The sequence below is a fragment of the Musca vetustissima genome, unplaced genomic scaffold (assembly GCF_032173495.1).
Source record: "Musca vetustissima isolate MV318-11 ecotype Yass unplaced genomic scaffold, APGP_CSIRO_Mvet_v1 utg59629, whole genome shotgun sequence".
NCBI classification, from domain to species: Eukaryota; Metazoa; Arthropoda; class Insecta; order Diptera; family Muscidae; genus Musca; species Musca vetustissima.
Window position 1 is genome coordinate 139489 of NW_026873904.1, and position 12222 is coordinate 151710.

Genomic DNA, 12222 nt, shown 5'->3' on the forward strand with positions numbered 1-12222 from the left:
CCTTCTACAGGTCATAAAGATCGCAACTAACTTTCATATATTCTACAAACAGAAGACATCTGCGAATCATCTATGACTAAAAGACAAGATCGCAAATAACTTTCATATATTCTACAAACAGAAGACATCTGCGGATCTTCTATGACTAAACGACAAGTTACAGGTCTTCAATAGCAAAAAAATCGTTGGTCGTATTTTCTATAGACAAAATACGTTAGGCAATGTCTTTGTAGGAAAGAAGCCATTAAAATATCTTCATCAGCAAGATTTCCATAGACGTCTAAATGTCGTCTACAGTCAGAATTCCTTCCGAGATCATATTTTAAAGTTCTATAGAACAGTTTCTAGAGGTATGTTATGGACAGAAAACCATCTGCAGGTTTTCCACCTTCTAGAGGTATTTTATGGACAGAAAACCTTCTGCAGGTTTTCCATTATCTAAATGACTTCTATGGACAAAAGGCATTCAACATATATTCTATAGACAGAATATATATCAGAATAATCTAGAAACTTATATTCTTTAGACAACAAGATATACGCTGCTTTCCAATAATCAAAGCAAATTAGGTAGCTATTTTCTAGCCAAAACATATTATGCAGATCTTTCTAAAGACATTTTACACCTTTTGCTGATCTATAAACTGAATTCCTTCGTTGTCTTTTTATAGCCAGAATTCCGCACTTAGATATATATTTAATGTTTTAGGGAGCTTCAACAGATCTTCTGTAAACAGATAACCTCTGTTAATAATTTATAAGCACAGATAAGAGAACATCTGTTGTTCTTCTACAGTCAAAATAACTTCGACAATTCTTCTATAGCCAAAAAGACCTCCGACAGGTCTTCTAGAGGTATCAACCGGTCTTCAATTGTTATATAGACAGAACATCTTCTTCTAGTGACAAATCCAACCTCTTCAAATCCTACCTATGGTCATCTATAGTTCAAAGATCTTCTAGAGGTGTTGTATGGACAGAAGACCGCCAGAAGGGCTTCTATACACAGAAGAGTCATCTACAGGTCACTTATATCCATGTTAATATCGGCTGATCTTTGTTAGACAGATATTCTCGAGCCACAGATAGTCTATGATCCATGGACCTTGATTCCTTAATAAATCCACGCTTCTAAAGGACCTTGAAAAAATATTCCTTAATAAATCCACGCTTCTAAAGGACCTTGAAAAAATATTCCTTAATAAAGCCTCGCTTCTAAAGGACATTGAAAAAATATTCCTTAATTAATCCACGCTTCTAAAGGACCTTTAAGAAATATACCTTAATAAATCCACGCTTCTAAAGGACCTTGAAAAAATATTCCTTAATAAATCCACGCCTGATTTGGACCTTGAAAAAATATTCCTTAATAAATCCACGCCTGATTTGGACCTTGAAAAAATATTCCTTAATAAATCCACGCCTGATTTGGACCTTGAAAAAATATTCCTTAATAAATCCACGCTTCTAAAGGACCTTGAAAAAATATTCCTTAATAAATCCACGCTTCTAAAGGACCTTGAAAAATATTATTTCAAAAATCCACGCTTCTATGGACCTTGAAAAAATATTTCTTAATAAATCCACGCTTCTAAAGGACCTTGAAAAATATTCTTTAATAAATCCACGCCTCAGTTGGCCCTTGAAAAATATTCTTTAATAAATCCACGCCTCAGTTGGCCCTTGAAAAATATTCCTTAATAAATCCACGCCTCAGTTGGACCTTGAAAAATATTCTTTAATAAATCCACGCCTCTGTTGGCCCTTGAAAAATATTCTTTAATAAATCCACGCCTCAGTTGGCCCTTGAAAAATATTCTTTAATAAATCCACCCTTCCTTAATATCACCTTCATCAATTCTTCTCTGACATATTTTAGTGCTTTCTACCTTAAAAAAAGGTATGTCAAAAATGTCACAATTTTCTACAAGCCCATACCCCATAGTTAGTAACATAACACAGTTGCATTGTTCAACAATAAATATCTGTATGTATGCAGATAGATGATACCTACCTATATACGACCAATACAAAATTCTATGGGTATTCTTTATTTTCCTTTTATATATTTATTGTTGTTGTTATTCTGCAATGCCAGTTTCCAATATCATAAACTTCTATTTTCTCTTCAGAACATTTATTACGGTTAAGTTCGTATCGTCATTATCGTCACCAACTTCATTTTTTGTTTTTCTTTTCTGTTCCTATTTTGTTTCAGTCTTACAACCGGAATACAAATGTTGCCAACAATTGTTGTTGCTGTTGTCAATTTATTGTTATTACTGGTTCTGGTTGTTATTACAATTATTATTGTTATTATTTAAAGCTTGACAATACAACCATCCAACCAAACCAAAGACAACAATAACAACAATCGATGTTACCTTTTTTATCTATTTTTTATGTGTGTGTCGGTCGGTCTGAGATTCTTTGTAAATTGTTGCATGCCAAGAATGTTTGAAGTTGGAGTTTCCTTCCTGCTGATATACTTTCATTGCTCTCGTAGGATATTTTATATCCCTCTAGCTGAAACCCCCCTTTGGGAGGAGGGGTTTAAACCACATCATCATCAGGCCATTGGTTTCAATTGTTTTTCGATTAGAGAGTTTGCTTCTGAACGATAATTGTGGGTCCACAAGAGTTGCCACCAATTAGAAAATACCGAATGCTCCCTAAAAAATCCACGCCTGATATTAGATCTTGAAAAGAATACTGAAATAATCCACGCCTCATATTAGGCCTTGAAAAGAATCCTGAAATAATCCACGCCTCATATTAGGCCTTGAAAAGAATCTTTAAATAATCCACGCCTCATATTAGGCCTTGAAAAGAATCCTTAAATAATCCACGCCTCATATTAGGCCTTGAAAAGAATCCTTAAATAATCCACGCCTCATATTAGGCCTTGAAAAGAATCCTTAAATAATCCACGCCTCATATTAGGCCTTGGAAAGAATCCACGCCTCATATTAGGCCTTGAAAAGAATCCTTAAATATTCCACGCCTCATATTAGGCCTTGGAAAGAATCCACGCCTCATATTAGGCCTTGAAAAGAATCCTTAAATAATCCACGCCTCATATTAGGCCTTGAAAAGAATCCTTAAATAATTCTGGCCTCATATTAGGCCTGGAAAAGAATCCTTAAATAATCCACGTCTCATATTAGACCTTGAAAAGAATCCTTAAATAATCCACGTCTCATATTTGGCCTTGAAAAGAATCCTTAAATAAACCACGCCTCATATTTGGCCTTGAAAAGAATCCTTAAATAATTCACGCCTCATATTAGGCCTTGAAAATAATCCTTAAATAATCCACGCCTCATATTTGGCCTTGAAAAGAATCCTTAATCCGTATTAGGCCTTAAAAAAATATTCTTTATATAATCCACGCCTCATAACAGGCCTTAAAAAATATCCTTTAAAATTTCCACACCTATATTGGACCTTGAGAAAATATTCTTTAAAAATCTACGCATATATTGGACAGAAGACCTTTCAAAAGTCTTCTTTAGACAGAAAATCATGTAGAGGTCTAAACAAGGAGACCTTCCCGTTCTTCTACGGACAGAAGACCTTTTTAGAGGTCTTTCGAAAAAGGGCGTTCTAATTAAAAAAAGACAGAAGATCATCTAGAGTTCTTCTAATACAGGATACATTCCAGCGTTTTTTCTATAGACAAACACTCTTCCAGGTCTCTTCTATAGACCAAATACATCCTATAACTCCTCCATATACGGAAGACTTTCTAGAGGTCTTTTATAGAGAGCAGGCCTTCTTCTATTCTTCCTCAGATTTCTAGACCCCTGAAGACTTTTTAGATCCGAAGGTCTTTTCAAGTTTTCAGTGGGCCTGACACCATTTCATATTTTCTTTATATGGCAACCACAACTAAATATCTTAAACATATCCTAAAGAGATGATAGTACTGGAAATAAATACTACTCATATCCAGCCAGCCACCTTGGCTCCTCCTACCCAGCCATGCCTCTAAATAAACATTTGTGGCAAACACAAATATAAATGCCAGAACAATAAATATTTGCTTTCGAGATTATTTTTGTCTATAGTATCAGGTGGAGGACCGGATGGACACTATAGTATTTGGTGTCTATTTTCACATGCTATGGAATCGAAAAAGAAGAAAATGTGAACAGAACAAAAACAAATCACAACTGCAGGATGAAAGTAGATCCCCAACGAATGATAGTTTACACGATGTAGATTGAAGGAATAACTACTTCTCCAATACTACTATGGCTCTTTTATTGTGGTGGTAAAACGGTGGAGAGAGGGGGGGTCTGCGGCAAATACACCTGGCATGCCAATCAGTTATAAACCTAAAGTCTTCTCGATGATTTCTAACACAGAATGTGCCAGAGTATATATTCTGTCCTGACCACCCCCTCAGCAACCATGTTCGTCGGAATATTTAGAACTGACATGCAAAATAAAACCTGGCAAAATGATTGCAATTATTTGCCATTCATAGATGGTGTCTGACCATGCAACAATCAGAATGACGAGAACGACGACGACGACGATGATGATGATGATGGGGAGAAGTTCAGTTTTCCAACGATATTTCATGGAAATCCCAAACCTACCCCCTACGACAAATCATGTTCAATGATTCACGTCGCAGCAAAGTCTTTAATTTTTCATCAATTTAACTTTTCTTGAAATTATAACACCTTGGTCCAGAACAGCACCGAACAGTGGAAGGGTTGAACGACATGAAGGTGTGTTGATGATGTCGACTGCAGTGACACATAACCAACACTTCTCCAACATCGCCCCTCCGTCATCATCGTCATCATAATGTGCATACAAATGCAAATTCTCCTTTACAGGTTATTATGTTAATGTCTGCAGTTGTTAAAAGTTGACGGAAAGAATCTTTTGTGCGGTTGGTTGACTGGTTCGCCTGGTCGTGCTATGTCGTTTGTGGTTGGCTGGTTAACTTCTTCTCGCGATGGTGGTGTTAGTGTTGGTAGTCAGTCGGTCATCATTTTGTACGTGAAAAATTCTCATTATTTTAAAATGTGGTGTGATGTGATTTTCATTCCAAAAGTATTTAAACACGTAGCCGTGTAAATTAAGGATTATTAAAGATTGAAATATTTAATAGTGTTTAAAGTTTATTATATAAATGGAAGGATATATTTTTGTCCAGAATGTTGAACGATTTTTCTCTAGATATAACAATTTTGTAGAAATAAAAGACCACGCTTCGAATAGTCCTCGAAATATTATTTTTTAAAAATCCAAGTATTCTTTAGACACTCAAAAAATGTCCTCCACAAATTCTTTAAAAATTCACGTCTCATTTATACCCTTAAAAATATCCTACACAAATTCTTTAAAAATCCACGTTTCCCTTTAGTCCTTAAAAATGTCCACGCTTTCCTTTAGTCCTTAAAAAATGTCCTTTAAGAAATCCACGCTTTCCTTTAGTCCTTAAAAAATGTCCTTTAAGAAATCCACGCTTTCCTTTAGTCCTTAAAAAATGTCCTTTAAGAAATCCACGTTTCCCTTTAGTCCTTAAAAATTTCCTTTAAGAAATCCACGTTTCCCTTTAGTCCTTAAAAAATGTCCTTTAAGAAATCCACGTTTCCCTTTAGTCCTTAAAAAATGTCCTTTAAGAAATCCACGTTTCCCTTTAGTCCTTAAAAATGTCCACGCTTTCCTTTTGTCCTTAAAAATGTCCTTTAAGAATCCACGTTTTCCTTTAGTCCTTAAAAAATGTCCTTTAATAATCCACGCTTTCCTTTAGTCCTTATAAAATGTCCATTAAGAAATCCACGCTTTTTTTAGTCCTTAAAAAAATGTTCTTTAAGAAATCCACGCTTTCCTGTAGTCCTTAAAAAATGTCCTTTAAGAATCCACGTTTTCCTTTAGTCCTTAAAAAATGTCCTTTAAGAATCCACGCTTTCCTTTAGTCCTTAAAAAATGTCCTTTAAGAATCCACGCTTTCCGTTAGTCATTAGAAAAATGTCCTTTAGTCCTTAGAAAAATGTCCATTATGAATCCAAGCATTCCTTTAATCCTTAAAAATGTCCTTTAAGAACCCACGCTTTCCTTTAGTCCTTAAAGATGTCCTTTAAAAAATCCACGCTTCATTTTGGTCCTTAAAAAATATTCTTTGAGTAATCCATGCTTCCTTTTGGTCCTTGAAACAAATATTCTTTAAGAATTCTACACTTCCAGCTGGTCCTTAAAAAAATATTCTTTAAGAAATCCACGCTTCCTTTTGATCCTTAAAAAAAATCTTAAGAAATCCACGATTCCTTTTGGCCCTTAAAAATTATTCTTTCTCAAAAATATTCTTTAAGAAATTCACACTTCTTTTTGGTCCTTGAAAAAGATCCTTTAAGAAATTCACACTTCCTTTTGGTCCTTGAAAAAGATCCTTTAAGAAATCCATACTTCCTTTTCGTCCTCGAAAAAAAATATTATTTATGAAATCCACGCTTCCTTTTGGTCCTTACAAAAATATTAATTAAAAAATGCACGTATCCGAAGGATTTTTGGAAATTTTTCCTTTCAAAAAAAAACATGCTTCCTCTTGGTCCTTGAAAAAATATCCTTTGAAAAATCAACGATTCCTTCGGTCTTTTTTAAACAATTGAGGCTTCGTTTGGTTCCATTGAAAAATATTAAAAAATGGCACTTCCTTTTGGACCTTGAAAAAATATCCTTTAAAATCGACGCTTCCTTTGGACCCTTGAAATAATATTCTCGTGAAAAAAAACAAATTTCCTTTTGATCCTTTTGAAAAATATCCATTAAAAATCAACGCTTCCTTTGGTCTCTGAAAAATATCATTTAAGAAATCAACGCTTCCTTTGATCTCCAAATTGTGCTTTAAACCATTCAAGCTTCATTTTGATCCCTTACAAAAAAATCCAATCTTTAAAAAAATTCGCAATTTTTGAAAAATATATTAATTTATAAAAAAATTGTGTCTCCCTTTCTTCCAGGTATTATTAAGGGTGATGAAATTATGGTTATAAATGGTGCTATTGTATCCGATTTGGATATGATGTATTTGGAAAGTGTTCTGCAAGAGGAGCAATCATTAAGCATGATGATGAGGTGAGTTCCTGTGGAGAAGTCAAGTCAATCCCGACAATGTCAATAAACTCTAAAATTATTTCCCTTCCCTTGCATAGATCCTCACGTACGGAACCACCAGATCTAGGCAGTATTATGCGTGTTACCGATGATATGATTGAATCATTGGTGTGTCCACCACCACCCACAGATCCGCCAGTGATGAGTGAGGAAATGATAACGGGACTAATTGTACCGGCACCAGGTTGGAGTAAGTACTTTTTTTTGGTTTAGAACCATGACAATTATGTTTATTGCTGTTGTTGTTGTTTGAAGTGATAAAAATCTACAAAATAATAACAACAACAACAATTATTGTTAATAAGTGCAACTGTCCCAAAAGGTGGCCATAGATGATGATAAAATTACCAACCAACCAAAAAATAAAAACAACAACAACATGGCACTCCTGCAAACAACAATTACACTCCACATTTAATGGCATGAAAGCGTGCAACATGCCATCGTCCATCATCATCATCAGCGGTGGGGGTTGGTCATCGTCGTCAGCATTATGATTCGCATCATGCCTCTGCCACCTTGCTCCTGGGCTATTTAATAAAATAACAACAAAAATAATAATCATGCTGTTTGACGATGACAATCAGTTGTTAACCCTTTGCCAGGAAAAAAGTTCCAACAACAAAACTAAAAATATATATTGTTGCATTATGTTGTGGCATTTAGCCGCTTTGGTGGCCACCACCCTCCCCCTCAGACAATATGACCACCACCACGACCATTTTCACCCATTTAATTGATAATAATAACAGTTGTTGGAGTACCTGTCGTTAAGTTTGAAGAGCTGCCATAATTGCTGTATTTAAAGTGTTTAGGCTGTGGTAAACATCATCAGGCGAAATAGAGGAGAGACGGCGGACGACGGTTGGAAACGACCAGTCAGCCAGCTACATGAAAATTAACATTTGACAGGTGAATGGACATCAGAGCAGGTCAACAGCAACAACTACACGTCATTATAGGTTGTTAGTTTACAGTTATAAAGTTGTTGTAATTTTGGTAGTCATCATATCATCATTTTCAAAATAATAATAATAATATTCAACGAAAATAAAGATGATTTATAAATTTCTATTTTTTCCAATATTAACAAACAAATCGGAGATTTTTTTTAGCAAAAAAAATCAGGATTTATTAAATTACATCACATTATTAATATTTGTATTTTTTGTTGTCAGGGTATTATAGCTTTGTGCAGCCCCAAAAGTTTGTAACGCCGCGAAATATTGGTCCTAGACCACCTTTAATTATACATATCGTCATATCTCGACTAGCTCAGTCGATCTAGTCATGTGTATCCGTCCGTCCGTCCGTTCGTCCGTATGTCCATTATAATTTGTAAACACGATACAGGCCAAAGAATAAGCATGGCTGTTTTGATAAAGATCGGTCAATATTTAGCGGGTCAAATGAACCATGACTTTTGTGTGAAAAATGACAAAATTTGAATTCTATAGCGTATATGTTTATCCCTGTAGGGCATAGACTCGAGAAGTTGATATACAATTCAAGAGGAGTGGTTGACCTTTAAATTAATACCAATTATATTGTTATATGTGCTCGGATGTGGGAGTTACACCTAAATATTTACAGGTATATCCGATTCGTATATTATTTAGTAACCCATTATCACTCTAGAGAGCTGAACTATAGCACTGATCGCTTTGAAATGTTCCATGAGGTTCCAGTTATGGTCAAGAACAACGCCTATAATTTTCGGTGTTGATCAGATAATAATTTTGGAATGAAGTGGACCTAAAACTTAATTTTTTGTGTTATTTTCGAGTCGACCACAAATGAAAGCCGAACATCACAACACAACCCACGGTGAAGGGGATCTGGACAATAGCTGTACTGAATACTCGTAATATTCGGAAAATATGTCAATGTGAGGAAGAGGTGCTGTTTACCTCTAATTGGGGAAAAGGGTGCAAATATCACGAAATATTGTCCAGGCTCGGAATAAACATCCGCAGAAAATTTGAGTTCCGTGGTAGTTGTATAGGGTATCGTATGGTCGGCCCTGTCCGACTATACTGCTCCGCTCACTGGTTTTTTAAATAATTATTTTCCCAGTACCATCGATGCTTGGATATGTATACCCTTCACCACACTGTGGTATTATGTCTTTGTGCACATGTTTGTAACAGGCAAAAGGAAACGAGATAGACACAAGATTCCTTTTGAGAATATGCATAGAATAACTTTTTTAAGTCGATTTATGCATGTCCGTCCGTCCGTCTGCCCCTCTGTCTGTCCATGTTAAATTGTAAACAAAGTACAGGTCGCATTTTTGATTCGAATTGGATGAAATTTGGCACAGCTTATGTAATGACGAACCCTATTGAAATTGAGAAAAATCGGTTCAGATTTAGCATCCATATATATTTTCGTCCGATTTTAGGTAAATAGTGCACTAAAGTCCCTAAATATCTTTCGATTTGCACGAAATTTGGCATAGCATTTGGCATAGCACTGAATTAAGTCTAGAAAGATGTGTGTTAAATTTCGTAAAGATCGGTTCAAATTTAGATATAGCTCCCACATATATTTTCGACCGATTTAAGGTAAATGGTGCACCAAAGTCCCTATATATCCTTCGATTTGCACGAAATTTGGCGTAGCGTACTGAATTAAGTCTAGAAAGATGTGTGCTATGTTTCGTGAAAATCGATTCAGATTTAGATATAGCTCCCATATATTTTCGACCGATTTTATGTAAATGGTGCACCAAAGTCCCTAAATATCTTTCGATTTGCACGAAATTTGGCATAGCGTACTGAATTAAGTATAAAAAGATATGTGTTAAATTTCGTAAAAATAGGTTCAGATTTAGATATAGCTCCCATATAAATTATCGTCCTAAAGTCTCTAAATATCTTTCGATTTGCACGAAATTTGGCATAGCGTACTGAATCAAGTCTAAAAAGATGTGTGTTAAATTTCATGAACATCGATTCGGATTTAGATATAGCTCCCATATATATTTTCGTCCGATTTTAGGTAAATGGTGCATTAAAGTCCCTAAATCAGCTTCGATTTGGACGAAATTTGGCACAGCGTACTGAATTAAGCCTAGAAAGATGTGTGTTAAATTTCGTGAAAATCGATTCTGATTTAGATATAGCTCCCATATATATATTATCGTCCGATTTAAGGTAAATGGTGCATTAAAGTCCCTATATGTCCTTCGATTTGCACGAAATTTGGCATAGCGTACTGAATTAAGTCTAGAAAGATGTGTGTTAAATTTGGTGAAAATCGATTCAGATTTAGATATAGCTCCCATATATATTATCGTTCGATTTAAGGTAAATAGGGTACCAAAGTCCATAAATATGCTTCGATTTGCACGAAATTTGGCATAGCTCATTGAATTAAGTATAGAAAGATGCGTGTTAAATTTCGTAAGGATCGGTTCATTTTACATATAGCTCCCATATATATTTTCGTCCGATTTTAGGTAAATAGTGCACCAAAGTCCCTATATATCCTCCGATTTGCACGAAATTTGGCATAGCGTACTGAATTAAGTCTAGAAAGATGTGTGTTAAATTTCGTGAAAATCGATGCAGATTTAGATATAGCTCCCATATATATTTTCGTCCGATTTAAGGTAAATGGTGATCCAAAGTCCCTAAATATGCTTCGATTTGCACGAAATTTGGATTTATAGGTAAATGAAGAACTCAAAATATGCACAAAACATACTGAAATAAGTGTAACCTAAAATGTGACAAGTTTCGATGAAATCGGTTTAGATTTCGACATTTTGCTTTAAAATTATTTACATAATTTTGTCCCATTGTAAGAAGCAACTCTATATCTGACCAAAATGTAGTATATGTTGCAGAATGGCATGTTTAATTTCATGTTAAGGGTCCTTCAAATATCCGACGTCTATTAGGATTCCATCTGTTGAATATACCCAAAGTGGTGAAGGGTATCTTACAGTCGGCCCCGTCCGACTTTACTACTTTCCTTGCTGGTTTTAAAACGCCCCTTTTGAATCTGTCCTGGTATCCACAACACTTTTGGATTCATACAAAAAAACACAAATCTATTCATGTTATAACTTTTTCGTCAGCAACATTTTTAGGGTCAAGTGGTTAAACCCAGAATTAGTCATAACTAATCAATCATATGTTTGTGTTTACACATACACAGCCTAAAAGTATGCAGCACTCATCTACAATACCAATTGGTGTGTAGATTTCATTCAACATATCATCTAAAATTGACAACCTTCCTGGTTGTCGCATCCAATCATTATAAGGAATCTTTCCCTAGGTATCGGATACATCAATGATAGCCATCAGACGTCACGTTTTGTATAATTTCAATATTTATTAAATAGGGAATTGCTTTGCCTTAATTTGAGGACAAAACAGCTACCTTGATTTGTGTTAGCTGTACTGCCGCCCCATGTTCAGTCACCTCTGAATTCCTCATATGGGCCTATGCTTGTATCCAATCCTCATGATGGATATTATTCTCCTTAAATAAATATTATTTTAAAATGTACACACTTTAATTTAATATTAGGTCCTTGAATCACACTTCTAATAAATTTATTTCTTCTTCTTATTTTTCTCATCCTTTACAGATGGCACTGGCAAAGATTTATATTCACCAGAAGCTGAAAGCTCCCCAGCACCTTCATTTGTGGATCCACCGGTAACAGGTTTAGTACCGGGTGCCGGCACTAAGCCCACATCGCGCACAAGTAGTTTTGAAATAGAGAATTTATTGAAAACTGCGGAACAGGTAAGATCCCATTGAGCCTACCTATTGAGATCCATTGTTCAATGTTGTGGACCGTTGACACTATTTAGATGTATACACATAGATGGGATGAAGGAGGAAAATAAGAGAGAATTTCCCCCCTCTCCCACCCCTTCTCTTCATCCCAATTAGCTAAACGAGGTCATAGGGCAATTTTGTGGGGTAGAAAGGGAAAATAGGGGTAACAAAACAACAAAAACAACAAAAAATTGAAAACCATAGTCATAATTTATTTACAAAGAACAACAATGAAAAATTTAAACAAAAATAGAAGAAAAAATTTAAAAAAATAGTCCAACA

At 35.1% G+C, this 12222-nt stretch overlaps 1 protein-coding gene across 1 annotated transcript in view; it reads left to right on the forward strand.

Moving 5' to 3' along the window:
* LOC133328979 (protein still life, isoforms C/SIF type 2-like) overlaps positions 1–11904 on the forward strand; it is a gene marked incomplete at its 3' end in the record, with an annotated part of 133459 nt that extends 121555 nt beyond the window's left edge. Inside the window, exons 12-14 of the mRNA XM_061537486.1 lie at positions 6984–7098; positions 7176–7327; positions 11744–11904. Coding sequence (XP_061393470.1) covers positions 6984–7098; positions 7176–7327; positions 11744–11904 — 428 coding nt within the window. The remainder of the gene's footprint in view (positions 1–6983; positions 7099–7175; positions 7328–11743) is intronic.
* Positions 11905–12222: the final 318 nt, after the last annotated feature.